The sequence below is a fragment of the Anser cygnoides genome, chromosome 16 (assembly GCF_040182565.1).
Source record: "Anser cygnoides isolate HZ-2024a breed goose chromosome 16, Taihu_goose_T2T_genome, whole genome shotgun sequence".
In the NCBI taxonomy this organism is placed as follows: domain Eukaryota; kingdom Metazoa; phylum Chordata; class Aves; order Anseriformes; family Anatidae; genus Anser; species Anser cygnoides.
This window is the reverse complement of record NC_089888.1, coordinates 1,773,757-1,797,958: the sequence shown is the minus strand read 5'-3', so window position 1 is coordinate 1,797,958 and position 24,202 is coordinate 1,773,757. Positions and strand designations below refer to the sequence as shown.

General features: G+C 49.2%; 1 protein-coding gene and 1 non-coding gene across 3 annotated transcripts in view; both read right to left on the bottom strand.

The window, feature by feature from the left end:
- DNAJC5 (DnaJ heat shock protein family (Hsp40) member C5) overlaps positions 1-22,293 on the bottom strand; it is a 31,222-nt gene extending 8,929 nt beyond the window's left edge. Inside the window, exons 1-4 of one of the 2 annotated variants that reach the window (XM_066978119.1) lie at positions 22,133-22,293; positions 7,061-7,128; positions 3,179-3,314; positions 692-905 (exon numbers count right to left, since the gene is read on the bottom strand). In XM_066978119.1, the coding sequence (XP_066834220.1) occupies positions 692-905; positions 3,179-3,285 (321 nt within the window). In that variant the 5' untranslated portion in view covers positions 3,286-3,314; positions 7,061-7,128; positions 22,133-22,293. Of the gene's footprint in view, positions 1-691; positions 906-3,178; positions 3,315-7,060; positions 7,129-16,845; positions 17,051-22,132 lie in introns of those variants that run through there. The other variant, XM_013188927.3, reaches the window with a different exon arrangement.
- Positions 22,294-22,582: 289 nt separating this feature from the next.
- On the bottom strand, positions 22,583-22,654 carry TRNAE-CUC (transfer RNA glutamic acid (anticodon CUC)). The gene has a single exon. It is a non-coding gene; the product is annotated as a tRNA-Glu (tRNA).
- Between the last annotated feature and the right edge of the window lie 1,548 nt (positions 22,655-24,202).

Genomic DNA, 24,202 nt, shown 5'->3' with positions numbered 1-24,202 from the left:
GGAACAGATTTACACTAGCTAGCCGACGTACAGATTGTCATGTACCTACAGCAGGGACTTACCCAAGGCCGTAGGCATGGCTGCAAAGCTCATCACACCGAAGTTAGGAGATTAGATCCCACCACTACCTGAGCAACCCAACACAAAGCCAGCTGAGTCTGTCTGGGCGCCCATCACAGTGAGTCGCAATGAGCAAAATGAAAGTTTTCAGAGAGGTCACTGCCTAACTGTTTGAAAAAATAATTGTACAAGGTAGCAAACCACCACGATTTGGTGACTTCGCTTCCTGCAAGGGAACTGAGATGGAGACAATGCTGGCAACAGGATAAAAATAACCACGCATATTATGCTTAAAAATAATGAGTCCAGTAAAATAACTCCTTGGTGCTGACAGAAGACGGCTATACAATAATTATTTCACCTTTTAAAAAAACCTTTAAAAGTATTGTGAAGAAACATGAGCTTGCTGTGCAATTTGGCATACTGTGAAACTCTTTTCTACCGCACAAGAAACAAAGACGGGCAAGCGAACAAATGATCTGGAGTCTGTGAAGTCACCGTTAAGAGAAGGTTAAATTACAAGGTGTCAGAGATTCAACAAGTTCCAGAAGTAAAAGCAAGCACCATTTTCAAATGGAGTCCTTTAAAGATTTTAAGTGTCAATCCCGAATAACTTTGCACTTTTATTTACCTTTGCCCACCAGCTGGATAGGACGAAATACGTGTTCACATTTTCTTCACCAAACTGCTCTGCTACATACAGACCCAGAGAACCATACTTGTCATAAATGTTTCGCTTTGTCGCATCGGTCAATATTGCATGTGCATTATTGATCTCTTTAAACTTTTCTGCTGCCTCTGGGTTATCAGGGTTTTTATCAGGATGATATTTCAATGCAAGTTTCCTGCAGAAAGCAAAAAGAGTATAGATTAACAAAATGGGATTTGTGTTCCTCATCCCCCCCACCCCATTCCGTAGCCTGCCACTCAAGAGAGATTTTCCAGTTCCCATTGAAAGTATCTAAGCAGCTCCGGTTTCCTTCATTTCTGATTCACTTCCCTGTTGACAACAAAACACTACAGCGCTGTCTAGCTTAATTTGCAGGATTGATTTCAGACTGCTGGATTGGATCCTCAGAAATCCAATGGAAAAAAAATGGGACACTGAAGAAAAGAAGAAAGCACTTTTTACCCCTCAGCCCCAGCAATTTCCACCAGTAGGTTTTCCTCCTGCTGAAGCAAAAACCAAGCTAACAGAAGAGAGACACCACACGTTTATCATATAGTATCAAAGAGTAAATATAAGCAAGCTGCCACAACTCATCTACAGTGGTGGAACACAAAAATAGAACAAACAATCACTTGTGGTTAATTCACCAGTTCCTGTGCAGGTACAAAATACTTTTCAGTTCAAGTCTTGCTAGAATAGAACTGGCTTTCGAGTTTCGAAATATCAGGAAATGATAACGTACCTCCCCATATCATCCTAGATCTTACAACTAAATGACAGCAGTTTACCGCACCCAGAGGTCACTACAGATAGCACAAAATATCCAAAACTTTAAGCACTGATGAATTTGCAGGTTCAGACACAGCCCAAGCAGTGAAAGAAATCAGTACTGGCCAAACACCTCTTTAATGAGCACAGAAAAAACACTGTTTGGCCGTTTGAGCCATTTGTGCTCCAAAACAGAAAGTGATTTGGAATTCTATGCCAATAGCTCACCACCACCAAAAAGGTACTTGTCCTCTGTAGAAAATGACCACAAGAGCCTTGTTACCTAACAAACACATAGAAGCCTGCAGACATTTACACATCACAACTTTGAAGCTGGGCAACATTCAGATAAAAGATTTGTGCAAGAACAGGTTTGGATGCACATACACAACATCAGAGTTCAAATAATAGATCAAGTGTGCGCTTGAAGCATTTTTATACTATGATGGTGTTGCATGGGAAGGTAACACCCAGGGCTGCCAGTAATGCCATAGGCTCGGTGAGGACTGAAACAATCACAGTTTTTATAATTAGAGGGAAGTTATGTAAACTTGAAGAGGACTTAGCTACTATCAGGTTGCAATAGATAAATATTTTTCATTTCCCATGTGTACACAGATTCCATAGCCCACAGGCCAGCAAAGGACATTCCAGATCAAATGGAACGAAAACAAGAGGTGGCCAGTAAAAGGAAAAAAAGTTTGCAGTTTTTACCTCCACGAGCAAAGTCGTTTTCTGGTCACTGAGGCTAGAGGATTACTGCCTCAAACTTCCAGTTAGGTTTTAGAAAGCCATAGCTAATTGTTGATAGTTTGTCTGCCCAATTTATTCATGGATTTCACTCTGCAAGTGCTATCAGTATTAGAAAGTGACTTTGAAAGGGAAAACGGTTTTGGTAAATGTTGAAGACTAAAAGAAAACTTATGAAGCGTATTCTCAAGTAAAGATTTCTACTGACCCCTAGTGTAATGTTAAACACACTGCCACTTGGCAAATAATTAACAAGACCGTATTTAGTTCATGCTTCAGGTAAAAAAGCAATTGCACATAAGCAGGTCTGGGGGGAATGTGGGAAGATAAAGTCCCGTAACCATCCTAAGTTTTCACTTGGTCAACGTGAAGCCATTTCACATGTCCAACTTTAAGAAAAAAAAGTTGGAAAAAATTCTCTTTTAAAAATAACTCCACATAAAGTAAGAAATTTTGAATGTAATTTTAGAAAGAAGTAATTGTCAGCCTCCATCCTTATTTACACCTTCAGTCTGTACCTCGCTGTGTCAGAACTAGGAATGATGGGTGAAGGTGCAGGATTGCCCAGCTGTGTTCTCTAAGCCGGGCACAAAGCTACGTAACGTAAATGAGGAGTTAAACTCTGATCCCACCCTTAAAACTTGGTTCAACTTTTAGATAAAGAACGTTCATAATGATACTGCATATTTGAGAGTTTAACTTGCTATAAATAAAATTTAAGGATCTAACAACACTGGCGCACACAGTCTAGGCACGATTTCCGCACAATTTTTAAAAGAAACCACGTGTTTTCACCTGGTGTCCTCGCAGATTTTTCTTGCAAAGGTTTTAAATAAACCAGCTTGAGCCTATACATAAATACCACATCTGTCAAACACTTAAAAAGCTATTCGTGTTATCGGGCAACAGGTATGAGACTCAAAACTTTACCTGTATGACTTTTTAATATCATCAGAAGTAGCATTCTTGTCCAGTCCTAGCACATGGTATAACGATTCTCCAGAGGTAGACAGCGAACGTTGCCTCTGGTCTGCCATCTTAACCAACCTGAACAGAGGAGTGGTCCCTGGAAAAAAAAAAAAAAAAGATTAAGAAATGTTTAAACTAAAAAGAACAAAGACCTTATTAGACAAATCAGCCTTGAAAAGAGAGGCTTCAGGGTATGGGAACTGTATGTGAAAATTCACCTTCTAGGTTTTAACTGGCATTGAAGAGAAAAAGCTCTTAATAAACGTGTAAGTTTAAAAGTTTCAAAGAACCCAACAGTGAATTATCAGTGAAAACTGCTACATCTCCAGCGCAGCACCAGGTACTGTAGAATCACCGGTGTATATACTCAATTCCACTCTTTAAAAAAATAAAATAAAAATCAACGGCTGAAGCGTAGCTACAGGTATGTACTACATGCACATCCCTAATGCTAGTTTATCTTTTTTCTTAGTCTTAATATTACTTACTCATGACGACGCCTAGAAAAATAACTGGACAACAGCTAGGCTGCTGTTACGCCGAGGCTGCCTTTTTGCACCACAGGTGCACGGGGTAAGCACAAAGCTCCACGTCCATCTCCCCTGTAATAACCAAATCAACCATTTAACTGGTACGCTAGATCGGTCACGCTACTGGAAAGCGACAGCCTCCTGCTCTAAATTCAGATGTGCAGACCCTGGAGGTCTCCCCGGTGACACGCCGCGGACAGATCTGGATACGTCCTCTAACATCCTTAGGAGATTAGCATCTGCCACTCTTTAGCTGCAGAACTGCAGCAAGGATGAGCATCGAAGAGAAGACTATTGGCTATTTTTGGATTATGTCATTACAGCTAGCCCACACCAGATTATGTAGACTTTGAAAAAGATATTTAAAGCACCAGACTTCTCAAATTTAACCCTTTGTCTTATATAACAAAGTTAATAACTTCAGCTTTTAAAATGCTACCTGAAAGAAACACGCTAAGATCTTTCACTGCTTGGGTCTTGATAGGATCTCGTGGTGCTGATACACTTCACAAAACACACCAGGTCTGTTTCCAATGCACAGGTATCGTCATCCTGGCACAAAGGTGACTAAGTGGCATGGATACGGATACAGACATCAGACCTTCCCTGTCTGTCTCAGAGCCTACCTGATAACTGCTCTTCTGCGTTTGGCCTCCCCAGCTTTAACTTAGTTTAACACTGGTAACTGCAGTGCACCTGCTGAACTGGTAAACTCTCATCTAATTTCCTTCAAGAAATCATTGGCAGCTCTGGTGAGTTTAATTAAATGCTACCTAATAAGGACGCGATAAATTAATAATGATGATGATTATAACGGTAGTAATAATAGCAGCAGCTCTAAATTCATAGGCCAAGAATCCAAAATACACTCCAAGTCAGGAAGGAGGATATGTATGTAGGAAGAAAAAAATCTTTTTTTTCTTTTTCCTTTTAAAAAGATAGCGATAAGCTACTGAACCGTTTCCACAGGAGAGTATCAAGGAGGGGAAAAATATCAAGGAGAGGAAAAACCATCAAGAACCACCCCGTCCAAGAGCACAGGAGACAAAACCCTCTCCAGGACGGGCTTTCCACGCCTGCCACCACCAGCCTGCCCCCCCAGCAGTCCCACTGCTGAGGTCAAAGACCGGTGATCCTGCCGCGGAGCCGGTAATCTAGCTAATCGCACAGGCTGCTCCGATGGCTGCGCAGGCTCCTGCGCTCCATTCTCATCAACTGAGACCACCACCTCTTCCTCACGGCCTTCCTGGGAAATTCTCTTGCACTTTCTATCACGCCCACCGGCTGTGAGCAGCATCCTGCCCAGGGACGCTTCTCTGTCACTCCACTACCTGTGTTTAGCAGTCTGTAGCTCCACTTAGGCAAAACGAGCTCCCTTCCAAATCAATCCAACACGCCCCTGGCGCACGGATGCTGCAGATCACAGGTACACACCATGTTCTGCTTAATGAAATCTCTGCTGTTAAACGAGGGCCAATTGGTTTAGTAGAAACAAATTCAATTTGATCCAGGCTGCGTCTATCAGTCTGTAGGCTGATGTCAAGAATAAAGACAGACATAGGAAGAAAATTTCATACTGCTACAATTTGTAATCATTTTCATCTGACAAGTTCAGGGTAGCGGGGTGCTTGCATTTACTTTTTAATACCAGTACAAAGAGGACACGTAGGTACCGGCAGAAGAATGGAGGCCAAGGGGGTAACAGGAATTCACCTGGGAAACTTGTTATTTAAAGGATCAGAGCAGCCTTATGACTATGAATGTAACCTTTGGCTTTTCAAATATGGAACAGAATTACAAATACAATAAAGATGCGAGTTATTTAAGTTTACAGGACTTCATAAAGCAGGGTATTACCTACCCTACTGTTTTTACAAGTGGCTCTAACTCACAGCACTGAAAGCTGCTCTGTTTTTGAAGTGTTGTACCCAGCAGTAACAAGCCATCTGCTGCGTATCCTAAGCAAGCAGGATTCCCTGAAGAGGTTTCGCTCAGAAGGTCCTGAAGAAAGGTAATCCCCTGGATTAAACAGCACAGTTTTTAACCATCTGTGTACCAGAACGTCCTGCATTAGTCAGCTTTAATAGAACAGGCAATTGTTTTCAGCGTGGCCAGATCAGTGTAATTGGTACCAGCTTAACAAAAAGAATTAGATTAAACCTGGACAGTTACATGAAAACTGGTCTTAACATCTTATATACATCAACGGCAAATTGGGTCTTGGACTAATTTTCTTTTTAACTTCCCAAAAGAATCCTATCAAGCTTCATGAAACTGTTGATATGTTATTTTCTGCCAGGTTTGCCGCTTCTTAGACCCTTTTATAACCTGAATTTAACCCATCAAAATGGCAGACTACAATTACAACAAAGAAAAAAGGACAGTTCCCTGCCATTTTTTAGGGACATCCCAGAGAGGATCAGCACCAAGAAGGATGACAGCAGGTCAGGCGGTCGGAAGCAAGGAGGGCTGAAACTTCTCCCTTCTAAACCTTCCCAGCCTCCAAACCCTTCAGCCTGAGGCCTCCTGAGCTAACAGCTAGCTGCCGGCAGCAGGGGCCCTGCCTCCTCCTCTCCCAGCCCCAGCCATGAACTTCCACCACTCCTCCGGCTCTGGCAGCCAGCTGACCCCGCAGCAAGAAGGTGCAGAGACCTGAACTGGAAGAGGGCAGCGAGCGGGGCAGCACCTTTTCCAAGAAACCGCGCTTATTTGTGTGGTAGGAAGGAGGGTGGAGGTTACCTCGGCTATTCACGCAGTCAGCAGGCGCTTTTAACAGCACCGAATCACAGGAGTCACATCTCTGCTGGCAAGAACCACAACCTGGAGCAGCACAGCGCTGGAGGGCTAATTCATCAGACAGTGCCGGCATTATTTCAGTGCCGCCAGCATCCACGAGCTGCCTAACAACAGTAGCTTTCCACTTCACTCCAAGGCTGGGGCATTAAATATTTAGGTGTTAACAAACCTTTGGAAACTATAGCACCAAGTTGCCTAAGATATCACTTTCCACATTTCAAATTATTTTTTTTTTCCATGTAAGCCACAAAGGCACAGCTGCTCACTCAGAACTCCTCACTGGGGGGAAGGCTCAGGGAAAGGCTGCTTGCTAAAGGAGCTGTGGATGTTCAGCACCACCAACAAGTCTGGGAGGGGCAGAGGAAACCAAATAACTTTTAAAATCCTACCACAGAAGAACACTAGGTAAAATATGAGAAAATGAAATGCAAAGCCATGCTGGAAGTGCGGGGCAGGAACCGAAGAGACAGGCTGCCATCCCGCACAGCTGCAAGAAACCACAAAACCCAGCACTCACCTGGAATCTCGTTCGACTATTCTGAGGTAAGCGGTAACTGCTCGCAGGCACCTCTAGAACTGAATCTCCTAAAGAGAAAACAAAAGCAGTAAGTTTTTCACTGACTTACGCTGAGGACTTGTCATCCCATTATTTTGTTGGAACAATCCTTTGCAATGTGCTAAAGATGAGAAGGAAGGGAAATAGAAAAAGTTAACCGTTATCTAATTACGCAGAATTTTCACTTGAAGTAGATAAATATTGAAGCCATCGGGAACACGGAGGCATCCTGCAGCCAGGACACAGTTAACATACACCTTCCTACCGCGTGGCCAGCTGGCATCAGGGAACGTATTTTGAAGGCTGCATCTCAGTATTCCCACCATGCTTTCACTCACACGCTGCCTTGCTGTTAACATCCAAAATAAAACAAGAGTATTTTTATTGCCCAAAATATCCTACACTACAGCAAATCTCCACAATGTAAAATATTATCTTCAGAAACGCTTAGCTGTCAAATGAAGTTAGAAATACTTGAATCTATACTTAAAGGGCTCTGGGCTTCTATCTGCAACTTCAGCCTCTTCTCCCAAGCCTCCTACACGAAGAGGAACACGCAACCAAAATAAGATACCAGGCACACAAATAGCTCTGGGCACACACAAACCATAACAACACTTATCAGTAAGACTTCAGACTTTTTCTTCTTAGGCATTTGTGAAAGATCTGGACTTACAACAAGGGAAGCGTGTTTTTTAAGTCCTGAGAACCTGTAATGTTGTTAGAGAGAGACTGCTAAAGAAGCTTAGCTACCAGGAGGGCTGCAGGAGCAGCAGGCACGCAGCCTCTCCTGCCTCCCTCGCCAGGGAGCAGCCGGCTGCAGGTCCAGGCAAGGCTAACCACAGCTCCGCAACTCCTGCACAGCACAGAGGGTTTAGCAGTGTTCACATCTCAGGTGCCTTCCTGACAAACATGTATATTTCTTTTTATTTTCAATGGAAACAACAGCGCTGTCTGTACTGCACCTTTCTTCACCGTTAGTAGCTGCACTGCCACTCCGATGGCCGAGGCGTGCGAGGAGACGGAGCGGCTGCGCTGCACTCTGCCAATTTCAATGTCATTTTACACCACATCCAGACTGCTCCGTGTGTTTCAGTTGCACAGCAGCATCAGCTCATTTTGCCAGGGCAAATTTCCACCAAGAAAACCTCACTTTTAACCTAAAGGATGGCTCTTACGCCCTTAATAATATGCTTTAACTTCTGGTTAGCCCTGAAGTGGTCGGGCAGTTGGACTTGATGGTCTTTGAAGGCCCCTTCCGACAGAGCTATTCTATTATAATTCCCATTCCCGTGCTCTGAAGCAGATTGCACAAAGGAGAAACAAGTCTCACTTCAGCGTACGAGGAGGAAGAGAACCTGAGGTGATGCAGCAACAGAAAATACTCCTTTTGGTGGTCAAGACAAAGTTACACCGACTGCTGCGGACCATGAAAACAAGAGAACATGAACAAGAGGGACCTTCAGAAAGCTACGTGGTGCTGCGGGAAACCCTAGGGAAAAGCCATCACTGCAATAAATTGGAATTTATTTCTGATTAAGCAGGTACAGAACAAACCTACTCCACGCCAGGAGTCACAAAGTCACTTCTGGTTAGATCAGAGCACAGTCAGCTTCGTCTCCTCCTTCCTATTGCCGCCAGCGGGGCACCAGCCGCAGGGCGCCCTGGGCTCTCCTGCACCGCGGCCGGCAGCTCCCCGGCTCCGTGTCACACCCTGCCTGGAGTTACCCCCGGGTATCTCACTGCACGGCGTTCAGAACAGAACCAAAGGGAGAGAAAACGAAAGGACAAAAATCTGAAAAGAAAAAGGAAGTGTTTTAAAAAAAAAATCAAGATTAATGGATGTCACCTGGTTCCAAACAGCTCAGCAGTATCACAACTACGGCACGAAGGTTTGTAGCGCAGCTGAAGAAACACGCTCGGGACGTCTGCCTGCTCTTTCAACTATTTTGCTCATACCAACACCAGTTCTTCTAGCTTCATTTGTTCTGCAAATCTGCATCCAGTTTATCTAAAATGTACTACATTTTCCACGTACACTGGCTGTAGGTACTGTTCAGCACCTTTTCTTCCTCCAGCCAAGAGATATAAGCCAACTTTTCCTTATAGAAATCAGACGTTCCCAGACCTACCCTTTTTGATAAAACCGTATTTTTCTCCTCCTGTCTGCCCTAACCTCTTCTGACGCGTGCCGGAGAACCATCATTATTCAACAACTGCACAAACAGAACTGTCATCGTCCTGCTCCAGAGGTTGTCAGCAGAAAGCGAAGCATCTTCAGGATGCCTTGCTTCAAAAGCTACGTCACGTACACGAGCTATGCCACACCTACCAAATATTTAAAGAATTAATGCTGCAATTAAGGCAAAAAATACAATTAGTAAACAGAATAGAAACTCCCAGGTTTTTTTATTCTCACGTCCTTATTTGCTCACATCACTTCCAAGATGAACCAGTATCAGAAAGATGATGTGAAAGGCTGAAGGTAAACCACACTGGCGAGTAACTGCGCTCTGACAAGTCCTATTACCTGTTATACTCTTCGTAAACGTTCTCCCAGCTGCCTTGAAATACTGGAGTTTTAGCTAAGACATCTACCCATGAAAACCTTGTTCCAAGAGGCTTTTAAACTACAGAAACTGAGGACACATCCTACAAATCCTATATCCCAGAAGAATCGTTTCTCCTTCATTGTACCACAGAAACAAAACCCTACGTTGAAGCGTTGCACCATAACTCACGCATGCCTTCTACTAAAGTTTGAATCAAAAGTTGGTAAAGTGTAATTGCAGAAAGCTGTTAACAGACCTTTCTGACCTTAATCCTGAAGAGCATGTTGACTCCAGACAGTTTTAACACATAAATACCCATGTAAGGCTGACCTAAGAGCCACGGAATTAATTCCAAACGCACACATCTTTCTCCCACAAAGAAGGCCAAATTCATTTCCCTTTGGAACAGAAGATAGGCGTCCAGCAGTGAAAGTTTTAATAAAATCTCCACTGGATTATCTGAAGTACGCGCTAAAAAACAGTTTTAAAATAAATGAAGTCCCAGGCAACCCAACTTCCCTGTTAATTCAGGTCTAGCCTGAGATAAGGCCCGTCATTACGGCCTGAGCTTGCACTGAAACTTGGAGCAAACTTAACTACAGCGCCGCGAGTGTTGTTGCTCTAACAAGCTTAGCAGATTAAAATGTAGCCATTTAAGTCTGATTGACCAACCTGTTATAAAAACTTGTGACCTTGGACCTTATACTAGAGTAAGATTCAAACCTACTAAAGAATGGCTTCTATATCATGAAAAAAATTAACTATTAGATTTACATTTTCTATCCCCTCAACTAGAAAAATTATTCTTTAAAAGCCTGTTTTAGGATAGATTCCCTACTTAGGATTTCATTTCTCCTACTTAATCCTTTAGCAAAATTAAACTATTGCTTATGGCATTACAGTAGTTTATATGGCAGAGTGCAAATGTCACAAATTATATATGGCTATGGAAATAACTGCATTTGCTCACTCAGCCATTTAAAAATTTAAGAAAAAACAGCAGTTCTGTTGGTTGCCTCATTATTACTCTTAAACGTTTCTCCATAAACATCTACGCGGTGTTTGGATCGCTGACCGCTCATAGCATGAAAGTGCACTAAAACCAATCAGAGAAAACATTCAGTGCTGTGCGTGAGTGATGCTAACGTCACTTATTTCTGCTAAAGAATGAGATCGTGCACTTTTTTAAAAGCGTCTATTCAGAGGTGCAGCTCCTTCCATGCTAGGCGAGTTAAACTATATTATTAAAAAGTCCTACTGCTACTAACTACACCAACGTAGCCAAAGCATTACACTTCAAATACAGACGTGTTAAAGAAACACATGGGTTTACTCGCATAAAAATACAGCTGACACTGCTAAGCCACACTTGTGGGTAAGACGACTGAAGGTGGTGTATTAAATGTCCAAACCCAGGCACCCATGGGGCAGAAGGTTCATCAAACTGGATCGTGCTGTCAAAACAGGAGCACCAAACCTTCACGGACTGCTCCAAGCACCTTGCTGCTTTGGGGGGTCAGGCCGAGCCCCGTGTAGCTGCAGACAAGCCGTGCAGGAAAGCCAGGCAGCTCCAGGTGGGTCACGGAGGCCCGGCCGCCCAGCAGCACCTTCTTGCAGCACAGGCGGTTTTTGGCGAGCCAAAAAGAAGGAACAAAGAAAGGTTACGCAGTACATCTCAGAAAAGCCACGTAAGCAGTCTGAGACACAAAAAAAAAAAGACGGCGTGACATTCCCAAACACGAACCCATCTTTCAAATTACAAACTGTCCACCAAAGGGAAAGAGATTTATTAGAAATTAACTGGGAAGGGCAGGGCGAGATTGCCCCGCGCTCATCTACAGCAGCAAGAGAGGGAGAAAAAAAATCCATCTATCTTCTCTTGCTACCAGCCATGGAGGCAGACAAAAGGTAAGTTCTTCCCCCCCACACCAGAACAGGAATATAGGAGTATGGTTTTACGCAGTGCAAATGGTAGACCTGAATTATTTCACAACTAATCAATTATTGCAATTGTCTGTCATTAAATAAACTCTTGGCCATTTCAATCATGAAGTTTTTGTTAATGACTTAATAGTTTAACGCATAAAAAAGCAAAAACGACCAGGCTGTACCAACAACGGAAGGTACTTTGCACGCGTTCAACCTGATCTAAAACGATCGAGTGGAACGTTTTATTTTGAAAACCTTTACCTCTCTTTTCAGGTCATTAATCTCTGCCATTCAGCTGTCTGTTAATTATCTCTTCCCCAGGCCAGCACACAGATCTCCCTCTTCAAAAGTCAGGAACAAAAACGCAAAAGAAGCAGAACACCAGCAGAATTTCGAAAGCCAAGCTCCCAGACACAGCCACCCACCACTCCAAGCAGGTCAGGAAAAAAAAAGGGCTTAAGTGCCTCTGTCCGACACCAGGAACCAACGTAACTGTCTCTGTTAAGCCACGTCCTCTCTTCCTATTTCACAGGGTAAGTAGGTATTAAAAATCTACAAAATTTCACCTTTTTTTTCCCTTAACCGATCAAGACAGAAAAGAAGAAGCTTCTCTTCTCTGACGTACTTTTACCTCAGGTATCCGATTGGGTCTCCCCAGCCTAGGACGACACGCAAGGATTCGAGCAGCGCTTGTATCCTTCAGCTGTGAAGACTTTCATTCCAAAGACCTGGCCTTTTGCACAGTTTAAAAATTAAGCATCTCTAAAAATCCCTTCTCCTCCTACTTACTCAACTGCATTTCCCCGGTTTTTGTGGAGCGGGGAGGAGACTTCACTGTTTCATCATTTCACTTCCTCACAGAAACTGCCAGAGAAAAGAACATTTTAATTTCCTCCCGTACGAAACAGAAAACCCAAGCTTCTAGCAGGCATTCAAAGGCTTCTTTATCAGACCAGAAAGAAACAAAGGCAAAAAAAAGGCACAACGGATTTGTTTTCTTTTCAGACAAGATTAGACACTAAGAAGGTACGTTTGAAAACAACAACAACAAACTACCAGGCTGTTTTTCCCTTCCTATTCTCCAGGTTGCACCCACACAAGAAGTGAAGCGTCCAAAGGAGTCACCAGGAAGAAGCGGGCCCTAAGCAGGTGGGAGAAACCCCTCCAAACCCTGGTGCTGGGCTGCTGTGAGGGGGAGCGGGCACGAGCAGAGCACCTCCAGGCCCAGGTAAGGATCTGTGAGGACTGAGACCACCTACGGGTGGCTTTTGTGCGGCCAGCGTCACCTCAGCTCCGGACGACGCTGCCCCAGCAAGCGCAGGACCCCAAGGCACACCCCTCACCTCCGCAAGCAGGAGGCAGCTTGAAAAGCCCCACGAGCCCAGAGCAGCAGAACAGAAACAAACAATAACCAGGTGAAAGTCATAACCATGGATTTACTGAGCCAGCTGATACAAACGAGAAAAGGTGGAGATGCGAAACGTTCTTCGGTCGCCTTCATGCTACCGATTCCGTCCCCCTGGGCAGCGCCAAACGCTGCCGAAATCACCTCCACGGGCACGAGGAGCTTCGTAGCTGCCCGTTCAGCTACCCAGCACGCTGGTACCCTGAGCAGAAAAGGAGTTATATTTCCACAACACAATCTGAACCGACCTGCACAGTTTATACAGCTCGGACTGTAGTTTTCTGCAGTTTCCTAAAAGTACCTTGGGGCTGATGACACACATTTGGCGCCTAGCAATTAAAAACGGCTTTCACAGCACCGAATAAAGTCTCTGTGAATGATTTGCTAACGTAACTCTCTCCTTATTACACCCCAACACGTGAAGCAGCATACGATCCCCGTGGTGGAGTCAGTCGGGACTGCGACGTGCTCCGGACCCAAGCCCTCGCTCGTTGTCTCTGCCGGGCTCATTTTGGCTGGAAACATCCAAAATAAAGCCCAGGGGTTGGTAAAGCGTGGCTTCCATTTGAGCTGCCGTTTGCTCACAGGGGATAAACTCCTCGGTATTTCCTAACTACACGGCGTGGTCTCACCAAGCCGAGGTTTACGTTACCCTGCCCTCCCTCCTGCCCTCAGCGTACCGATAGTTATTCCCACTCTTCTCTCTCCCTGCCCACATTTCACCCGCAAGCCGTGCGTTTGTCTCCAGTTCCACCGCTCGCTCTGGCACCACTGTTTCCTGGCTATTTCCAAAAGAAGCAAGCCCGTAATTTAGACATCCTAAGGTAACGGAACGGAGCTGATTTTCCCACTCCTCACCGGTGATTAACAACAAGACACAGCGGGAATTTGAGACCGCGGACCTGGTTTGCAAACCTGGCACTCAGGGAAAAAGGCGCCTTTTAGACTGACTGTAACTGAGTGATTTCAACACGTATGTTTTTTATAAGGTAAGTTTTCTGACTGCAATCACACTTCAGAGGAATCAGGACAAAACCACCGCTATTATACTACCTCGTAATTTAATCGCTGCCATTCCTACTACACGTGGCTTTTAGTTTTGGTGTAAAGCGTAACATTAGCACTTTTAGTCTTTTTTTTTCCACCCAAACAGCTGAGAACGAAGCCAGAAAACCCTATGGTTTTTGTGACTGCTGTTTTCATTCCTCCCTCTGATCCTAACTAACACCAGAGTAAAACATCTCCTTGCTCTGCCCGTGCCCGCGGTGTGATGGTGTGAACGTGAAGCTAAAGCACCGGTATCCTCACGATCTGGGAGTACCTCCTCCTGAAGACCCCCAGAGGACCAGAATTTGTTGCAAAATACCGCTGTTCCCTTACTCAGGGTTACTTTTAAGCAAGTTTATATATCTATATAAGCAGCTTCGTAACGGCAAGGAAGGAAGAGTGGAAGCCACCGCTGAAAGATAATTTTTGACACGCAAGAGGCTTTATGCAGAAGATGTCAGCAGAACAAGTCACGGGAAGAAACGTGGTTTTAAGATAAGATGCAGGAAACCGGGCTCCGAAGTTGCACCTGAGAGGACAGCTACGGGAGACGCTGGGATTTCGTCACGCAAGGTATTTCATCCAACACGTCCCGTTTCAGGGCTGGTAACAAAAAATAAAGTCATGCGGATCGTTGTTCCTGTTATCTGAACCGCTCAGGGAAATGACGACGTGTGCTTGGGAAGCTACAGCCACGCAGCTCCCAAACAACTTCTGATTAATTCAGCTTGCCTGGTTTTCCTAAGCTAATTGTCAACAGCAAACGTTGTGGCAAAGCAACTTTTGTAAGGGCCATGAGGATGAATTAAGTGAGCATGGAAATAAAGAACTAGGTAAGGAAAGGAAAAAACACTGAGGGAGAGAGTCATTAACAAAGAGGAATATTTTCACTGTCATCCAGGTCAAATATTTCTGTTCAACATCCATTTATTTTGCATATTTATTATATAACATGCATTTATTTTGCAATTGATCTATTTAAAGCTCAGTACGGTATTTCCTGGCACTAACTTCAGGACCTCCAAGAAGAACCACCAGCCTGCTTGCCGAACCGAACCCCTGTGATAAGGAAAGCAGCTTTCTAAAGAGCAGACGTGGTTCATCGCCTGCTTTTCTTCCCCCGCTCAGCCCCGTAACGGGAGGCACACGCTGCAGTCACACTCGGTGGAGAAACAGCTTCGCCGTGCGACTGATGGAGTTGGGTGGTTATCACGTGGAAAGCGCTCCTAAAGCTCACGAAGAACGGGAACTCGAAGCGAACCTGGAACTTGAATCAATTCAGTGTTTTTAATAGTCACTGAATGGGGTTTTTCGACTCAATTTAGAGCTGAAAATATCACCAAATATTGCCGGTTACTGCCCATGAGAAACCTCGGCTGTAACTGAGGCACCAAGCAATGCCGTGCTCCCTTCCCTCCCCAGCAATGAGCAGAACAGGAGATGCCAAACGGGGCAAGAAGGAAAAGAAACCCCTGAGGAGGAAAAGAAACAGACAGCTGCCCCACCGACGTCCCCGAGCAGCGAGGTCCCCCGCCTGAAACGCAAGCCCGTCGTGGAGGGTGAGGCGAATCGAGATGGCGCACGGGTGCTCGCTCTGACCTGGCGCCATGTCAGGACAGCACCAGCCCCTGCTGGATCCGAACTAGAGCAAAACTTAAAAAAAAAAATAAAAAAAAAAATAGTAGTTTCAATTCCCTGTGCAAGACAGCGGCTGATTTCACAAGGACCCCGCGTGCCCTTCCCAAGCACATGAACACACGGTGATTTTATTTCACGCCCCTTCTGCCCGCTGCTATCGCAGCCGTCACGTGTCGGAGACGTGCAGCGCGACCCGATCGAGATCTCCACCGCGTCCCGTTCCGCTTCTCATCCCACTTCTCGCATCTCTTAGCAGCAGCAGCAAGAACACCAACTTCCACGCTGCCCTCGTGACTTCAGAGAAGCAAGATTAAGACATTTCTTAGCGTGTTTGTTAAATCCTTTAGCTGCCCGCCAAGCAAGAACAGCTGAAACCTGAAATTATAAATATCTCACGCGGTGCAACCTTGCCTCAGTGGAAGGCATTTCCCACACCTGGCACGTCCCGGATGACTGCAGCCATCATCGCAAGCGACCGCCCACCAAAGCAGCTGGAGTTCGGCCTCCCAAGTCCCCCTTCTCCCAACGTGCAGCTTTAAACCTCCTTATGTTTCTCCGGGAAATGTTCCTAAATCCCCACGCTGTGAAAAGCAGATTCCTAAGGAAATCTCTTTAATGTCTGGCCCAGCCTAGGCCAAGGCCCACACGGCTGTTACACACCCCGCGCTGGAATTGTGGCACAAAAACTGCAAAATATTTCCAAGCATAAATAAGATTGCTAAGGTATTGCCATCACAGGAACAGAAAATCCTGGTAAGACATCAAATAAGCAATGACAGATGGAAAGAAAAAGAATATTTTCCTTTGAAATACAGCCAGAATGTAAAGACTTAAAAGGAGAAAAGCAAACAGACCTGTGCAAGTTTCTCCTTTTTGTAACTTCCTATTTGGCTCCTGTAACATCAGTAAACTCTGGGCTCTTCCTACCCTCACAGCGAAGTATTACCATGCTATAGGTCCGACACGTTCCCCTTTCCTATCCTGGCTGTATTTCTGGCCACGAACGTGCCAGAACATCACCGCTACCAGGTAACGCAGCTGCAGGAAGACCCAGGCGAAGCCAAGTGAGGAAGGCGTGACAAAAGCAAAAGCAGGATGCTGCACATCAGCGTTCCTGGATTGAGCAGTTAGCCACTGCTTCTTCCTATATCCTTCACAGACGTGGAAATACTCACCGTGTGCCGCCTGGAACCAACCTCCTCACGCCTCAATCACCCACCGGGCTTGGTGCAGCGGATAAGGCAAGGCAGGGGCACGCTCTGCTCGGAGGGAGGGGAAGAGCTGAGCCGAGGGCTGCAGCGGGGAAGCACCCGGGTCTGGCTGCGGCTCTTCGGCCAGCTCCTGCCCAGCGCCAGGGCGCCCAGCTGGGTGCAGAGCCCGACCTTCAGAGCCGTCGGGCAGCCGCAGCAGCGCCAGCCCGTGAAAGCAGGCTCAGGACAGCTCACCTCATGTCGCTGCGCTGAGTTTTTAGAACAGAATGACGTATCATGACATAAAACAATGAGCCGGCGAGCAGCGCTTCGGGAAGAGGCGACTAAATGCCACTGGGGTTTTTACTTGCTCCATCATTCACCCAACAGCATGCAGTCGCAGCGCTGAGTTAAGAAGAAATCTTTCATCAAAAACCTGTATTCTCATCACAACAGATTTGAGCGGGTGATGAAAGGGAAGGAAGGGAACAGCTGCTAATTTAGGCTGACCTGGGCTGAGAAGCCTCGCGCTGTTCGCGTGGGTACCGCCATGCCGCTGCACCTCCAGGTCACAAGAAAAACCTGCAGCTTGAAGAAAAAGGCACGGAATTTTAATGCTGCCCTTACAGCGTGCTGGCATTCGAAGTGTTTCGGCCATCTCCGAAGAAGGCAGAGAAGGATTTTAAACAGGCACGTTTTAGTGCAATGCAGATAAAAGTTCAGTGCAATCAGGAGAAGTTGCCAGGACACGAGAAATCTGAACGCGTCCTAAGGCAGGCCCACTCACCCCAGCCCAGGAAAAACCTGCACAGCACCAGTGCACTAAAACCCCGCTACCTAACATCAGGAATTATTATTTAGCTACTGGATGCAGAGAAGAAAATCGTTACTCTTTTTGGTAGCTGTTATCACCTCATTAAAATATTTCAGCGATGTTTTGAAGAATTTACCTTCTGGAATGTAATTCTTTGCTATCAGCTTACGCTGTCTGCGCTAGGAAACAGAGCGCCTCTCGAGCTAAAATGTGTACTTTTGAATAAAAACAGACGAAGCCCAGTTGTGAAGATAACAGTCCGACTGAACTTCCGAGTTAATCTTAAAATATACCACTATTCAAATGCCTGCCTTCCAATAACAAACCCAGTCGCTGGTTAGCAGACCAGCAGCACACGGCGGCCGAGGCAGTAGCAAACCCCTCACAGAAAACACATTAAAATAACAGCAAGAACTCCCATGCAGCTCCCGAGCGGCTGCGAGCATCGGCAACCCGCTGACAGCCACGCACCAACATCGTTCCGCCACTTCCTTTCTACTTCAAGCCTTTTCTTTTGCAAACACCCAGGCACCAAATCTTCCCGAAATCGGAGAAGAGCTTTGTTGGCCAGCGCAGGCAGAGAGTTAAACAGGCAAAGCATTTACAGGGACGCTTCTAAACCCATATTGCTTAATTCACCTGATTTAAGTTACCGGAGCACAAGGGAAACACTTTTTCTATGTTAAAGTAAAGAAGCGCTCCGTTCTGCTCCGGTCCTCAGCATTCGGCGCGCCCCTCGTACCTCCGCCCAGACTTTGCCACGACCCCTCCGCGTCCTGCAGCGCAGGCGGTCACACAACTAATTCCCGAGGCTGCCGCGCGGTCCGCTGCGCTGCTCCGCGCCGTCTGCTTCCAGGTTAGGGGTCCCATGCCAAAGGTGAGGCCACCTGCTGAACAGAGCGCAAACCCGGCTTTGGAAGCGCCTCTTCTTTGGGTGAGGCCTCCCAGGAACGGGTGGCCCTGCTCCTGTGCTGCCCGATTCCCACCCGCTCGGTGGCAAAGAGCTGCAAAGGGGTGCTGGGCTCAGCAGGGGAGCTCAGCTACGAGCGGCGAGGCCAGCCTCCTGGCTGCCCAAACACACCGAAAACACGTTTTGATCCGGATGTCCACGTTATAGAGACTTAAATAAGAGAAAACACCAGGAAACCGAGGGAAGCACAGCATTTATCGCAGGCCGGTGACAGTATTGCTGCATGTTAAGGTATTTAGGTGGACAGAAGGGGTTTGCAGAACCACCTGCCATGCTCAAAGCATGCCCACCTTCCCAGAGAGGACTCTCAGGGAACTGAATTCATAAATTAAAAAAAAAAAAAAAAGCCATATCAGCAACTTTTACATCTGACCTAAACCAAGATGTAAGTAACCCAGCGAGGCTCCCACTAACGTTCACCACCCAAGTCCCCGAATGCAGACAGATCATTTCTTGAAGCTCACAAAGAAGAAATACGAGGATGAACAACGCCCTCACTGACAGCGACCACCCAACACCACAGCTTGCAAGCCCAGCCAAGAGGCTCAGACCCGACCTGCGCAGCACCAGGCCCCCACACCACCTTCTGCGGCCGCTCCGTCCTTCCGAAACACGCGTGTCCAGCCTCACCGCTGCCACGACGGGCGCCTGCCCTCGGCCCCACAGAAAAGCTTACCCGTGGAGCGGAGAAATCTCCCCCGCCGCTCTGATCAGCTGCAAAGCCGGCATCTGCAGGCTCCAACCACCTCGGGTAGCTTCGCAACTGACATTACTGACGGCTTTGCCACCTCGACCACAAACTGCGCCGGCTTGCTCACGCCGTGCTAGGGAAGGAGGCTCACCATCTTGGTGAGGTTTCTTGGCTTTTAGGGCAGCCCGAAAGGGCGTTTATGCTTGTGGGGAGCAATTAATGTGGATGTAAGGGCTACGTGGATACAAAACACACTACAAAGACGCTGCTTTGTGCAGCCATTCCCTGATAAAGGCTGGTTAAATATAGCGGCAGCCGCCCCGTGAAGTTAGGAAGTCTCCACCTGGGTTTTACCACCGCTTCGGTCCTGCAGTTCATCGATAAAACACAACAGAAATCAGGAGGAAAAAGGACGGGCTTGCAGCACCTCCCCTTCATTTAAATGCCACGGACAATCCCCAAGACGAAGTAACGGATGGAGGGAAGAGACATTTATTTATGCTTGCAAACAGCTGTGTGAGTCAAAGCCTCACCTCCAAGCTCGGGGTTACCCACAGCGCAGGCTGCTCAGCCAACATCACGACACGTTTCTCTGAAGTCCTCAGAGCACCACGAGAAAACCGCAGAAAGCTGCTCAATAAAATTAAACTTCTTCGCATTCTGTACTCCGTCAAAATCAATTTCTCTTTCACTCCAGCTTCCGTCGCCCCTCTTTTCCCCCTCCCAAAGCAGGGCGTACTTAAATTATTAGAACTAATTCATTAATGCAAATTAATTTGGTGCCTGTTTCTCAGAACCTCTTAGATTAGGACTCCACCATTTTCTACCAGAGGTAAACAAAAAAGTAAACAGCGATGCTAAGCAGCCTGAAACCGACGGATGCCTTAAAACTTTAAAACACCTCTAATGAAATTGTTGTGAGCGTAATAATTTCCACTTAAACGTGGCTGACACTACGTAAGAAGCTAAATAGGTACAGTCTTGATGTGTTTCAAAAGGAAAATCTCTTGGCTCCGTTCACATCTGGCTACTTGTGAGAGCTTCACCTGCCCAACGAAGCGGGTGAACCACCACCAGGTGAACGTGGCCTGCAAGTTTTTGCCTCGGTAGCAGCAAACTCATACGGTATTTAAACACACAGACAAGGTTTTTATTTCCTAAAGATAAACCAGCACGGGAACATTTGACAGACATTAGCTAGGAGAATTATTTTATACTGCCGCATGATTATGTACCCAATGTACGCAGTTTTCTTCAGCTTTACCGCATGAGAACGGCTGTTAAGCACAGCCAGCTCTACAGCAACGTCTCTCAGCACTCATTACCCCAAAATTAATACCTCCATAAAAACAAACCTTAAAAAAACCATAGCGCCGGCTAGCTTTCCCTTCCGTGTCACCCAGCGACAGGCAGGCACGGAGGGTTTTCGCCTTGCTCTCCAAGGAGGGAAGGGCTCCCCCAGCAATAAAGCCCACGGCAGCGAGGTATCGATAATCAGAAAGGCAGGAGCGTGGCGTTACCAGCGAACTCCCTGTCTCTGCTTCGTCCCGTTACGTTCGACATCACCGGGATTTCCTGCCTGGAATTCTTAATGCGAGAGCCACAAGACGCCGCGCAAATAATTAGAATAATGCTGCCTTCGCAAGTTTCCTATTTTAAAGCTGGATTTACTTCCTGGTAATACGCCGCTCGTTAAGCACGGCATAACCTGAGCACTTCCGAATCATTTTTAAAAAAAATTAAGTAGAACAACGTAAGGAAGGGAAAGCAAAAACCCTCCGAGATCCCTCCAGCGAAAGCCAGTCATGGTGAATCACAGTCCCCGCGGCGCACAAACGGCTTTCATTTAGGATTCACCTTTGCAGGGCCTTTGCTTTGTCTCTTTCTCAATCGTTACAGCCCCGGAGCCTGAGGATCCAAGCCCCTAAAACGCTGTGGGGCGGCGGAGGAATGCGCATGTGGGTGGCAGACGAGGAGGAGGAGGAGGAGGAGGAAGAGGAGAAGGAGGAGGAGGAAGAAGGGGTTCCCACCCCCCCAAGCAGGAGCTTCCCAGGGAAGGCGCCGCAGTGCTTCCCAGCGCCGCAGCACGCAGGGATGGATGCTGGCTCCGAACCCCCCCCCCCCCCCGGGCTCGCCCCGTGCCCCCAGCCCCAGCCGCATGCCCCCAGCCCCTGGTGCCTCCCCCGAGCCCCTCCCGCTGCTCGCCCCCACACCCCCCATGGCCCCCCGGCCCTGCGGCCTCCATTTGGGCCTCGGGGTCCCTCAGGGCCCCTCAGGGCTCAGCCCCCCCCCCCCCCTCACCCCCGCAGCCTCCCAACCTCCCCTCAGCCCCCCTTGAGCCCCCTCAGCCCCCCACCTCCTCCCAGCCCTCTCAGAGCCCCCTCAGCCCCCAACCTCCCCTCGGAGCCCCCTCCGGCCCAGCCTCGCCTCCGTCTCCAACCTCCCCTCAGCCTCCATCCCCCTCAGAGCCTCCGCAGTCCCCTCAGAGCCTCCTCAGCCCCCAACCTTCCCTCAGGCCCTGTCTCCTCAGCCCCCAGCCTCCATCCGCCTCAGAGCCCCCTCAGCGCCTCCTCAGGCCCCTCAGAGCCCCCCTCAGAGCCTCCTCAGCCCCCGTCCCCTCAGCCCCCAGCCTCCATCCGCCTCAGAGCCTCCCCATCCCCCTCAGAGCCTCCTCAGCTCCCCGCATCCCCTCAGCCCCGTCCCCCCTCAGGCCCCTCACGTCCCCCCCACGGCGGGGCCGAGGACCGGGCCCTGCGCTACGAACGAGGCCCAGAGGTTGAGGCCGTGCCGGGCTCACCTGCACCCCGCGGCCGGGGTCGGGGCCGGAGCCGGAGCCGGAGCCGGAGCCGGGCAGCCCCGGGCGGGGCGGGGCGAGGCGGGGGCGGCTCCGGGCGGCGGCGGCGCCCCCTGACCGCTCCTGACGGGACCCGGCGACGCCGACCGCGGGCGGGCGGGCGGGGGAGGGGCCGGCGCCGCGCGCAGCACGCACCGCGCATGCGCCGCTCCCGGTCCTCCGCGCGGGCGCGTGCACGCAGCGCGCCGCCCACGGCGGGGGCGCGCATGTGGGGGGTAGGAGGGGGGGGAGGAGAGGAGGGGGGCGCGTGCGCAGTGCGGGCGTGGAAGGGACGGGAGGGAGCGAATCACGCAGTCACGCGTGGGGGGTGTGGGCGCGTGGGGAGTGTGGGCACGGGGGGGGGGTGGATAAACGCGTGGAGGCCGCGGGCGAAAAGCGGCAGCAAAATGGAACTTCCCTGACCGGGAATCGAACCCGGGCCGCGGCGGTGAGAGCGCCGAATCCTAACCACTAGACCACCAGGGAGGGCTGGGGGCAGCTCCCGCGCGCCGCGCCTCGAGCTCAGCGTCGCCACCGGGGCTGTGGTGACCGAGGCCCGGCTCCCTCAGGGCCCGGCTCCCGCAGGGCCCGGCTCCCGCAGGCCCCTCCCTCAGGGGGGGGGTGCAGCGGCGGTCCCGGGCCTCCTCAGGAGGTGCTCGCCCCCGGCACCGGCCGGGCTCCGTCACCACTACGTAACCCCTCCTCAGCGCCCTCCCCGCACGCCCTTTCCTCCAGGCACCACCTCAGTACCCAGCCTGCGCCCCCCGGGGCTGCCGGCTCTGGCCTGCCCCAGGAGCCAGGTCCTGAGCCAGTTCCTTTTAATGAACGACCCAGGGCTCACAATTAAAAGCGGGTTGTTATCGGAGCTCAGGGTCGGAGCGTTTTTCCCGGTTGCCCAAGTCGCTCCCACCTGCTCCCCGGGGGAACGCTGTGGCTTCCCACCGGCGGGTGAGATCCCGACAGTGCCCTGGGTGGGGGGTCCCGGAGGGGGGTGACCCCGGTGCCGGTGCGGGGACACAGCCGCCGGTTGCTTGCCCCGGCTTCAGCAGGGCCCTGCCAGCTCCTGCCCTCCCCGTGCGGCTCCACCAGCCCTTCCCGGCTGCGCCGCTGACTCACGTTTCAAAGGAACGAACGGAGCCGAATCCCCTCTGCCAAGGGAGCCCCAGCCGCTAATTAAACACCCACCGCGTGCCCTCCTCGCTCCGTGCCCAGCTCCCCACCAGGCTGGCACCGACCCTCCCGGGGAGGCCTGGTCCCTCTCACCACCCCCCCCCAAAATGCAGCATGTCGCACCCTGGGACCCCCAGGCGCAAGCCCACGAGACGGAGAGATGTTGCGGGCGAGCGCTGCGCTCCCCCCGCTGCTCCCCCCCCAGCCCACCGCCAGCAGGACCCAGGGGATCGCGGCCGCTGGAGCCGTCGTGCAACCCCTCCTGCCAGAATAAACATCCCAGCCCTTGAAAACACGCTCGCCTCGCTTTTCGCCGGGAGCGGGAACATTGTGCCTGCAGGGAAGAGGGCTTCCTTTATCTTTTTGCAATCGGTTTGCAGCTTTGCCGTTTATCTGCTTAATCCGGCTTCACGGGAAAGCGATGCAGCCTCGACGAAGCCTCTGCACCTCGTGCTCCTCCCGGAGCCCTCCCATTTTCAGGTGTGGGTGTTCACCGCCTCCTGTGAAGTGACACAAGTTTCCTTCTGAAACCACCTCGGTGTGGTTTTAGCGCCCTGCACCAGACTTTCCCAAATTCTGTCCTTTCCAGCACATGAAGCGAGGGCACAGGACCCACGTCACCTCGTGCTCTGAGGCTCAGGAAGCCCCCAGCAACACAAGACATCCAGGGACAAGGACGCAGGAGCTGCTCTGTCCCGCTGGGGCTGCCACCAGAAGGGACCTCCCCAGTCGGAGCCTCCTCCCCAGTCACAGCAGGGGCTGCCAGGGCCTGGCCCCAAAGGGAAAACGTGGGTTTTTTTCCCCTCAGTGCTGCCAGGAGCGCTCCTAGAAACCAAGAGGTGACAAAAACACCGCCAAGCCCGT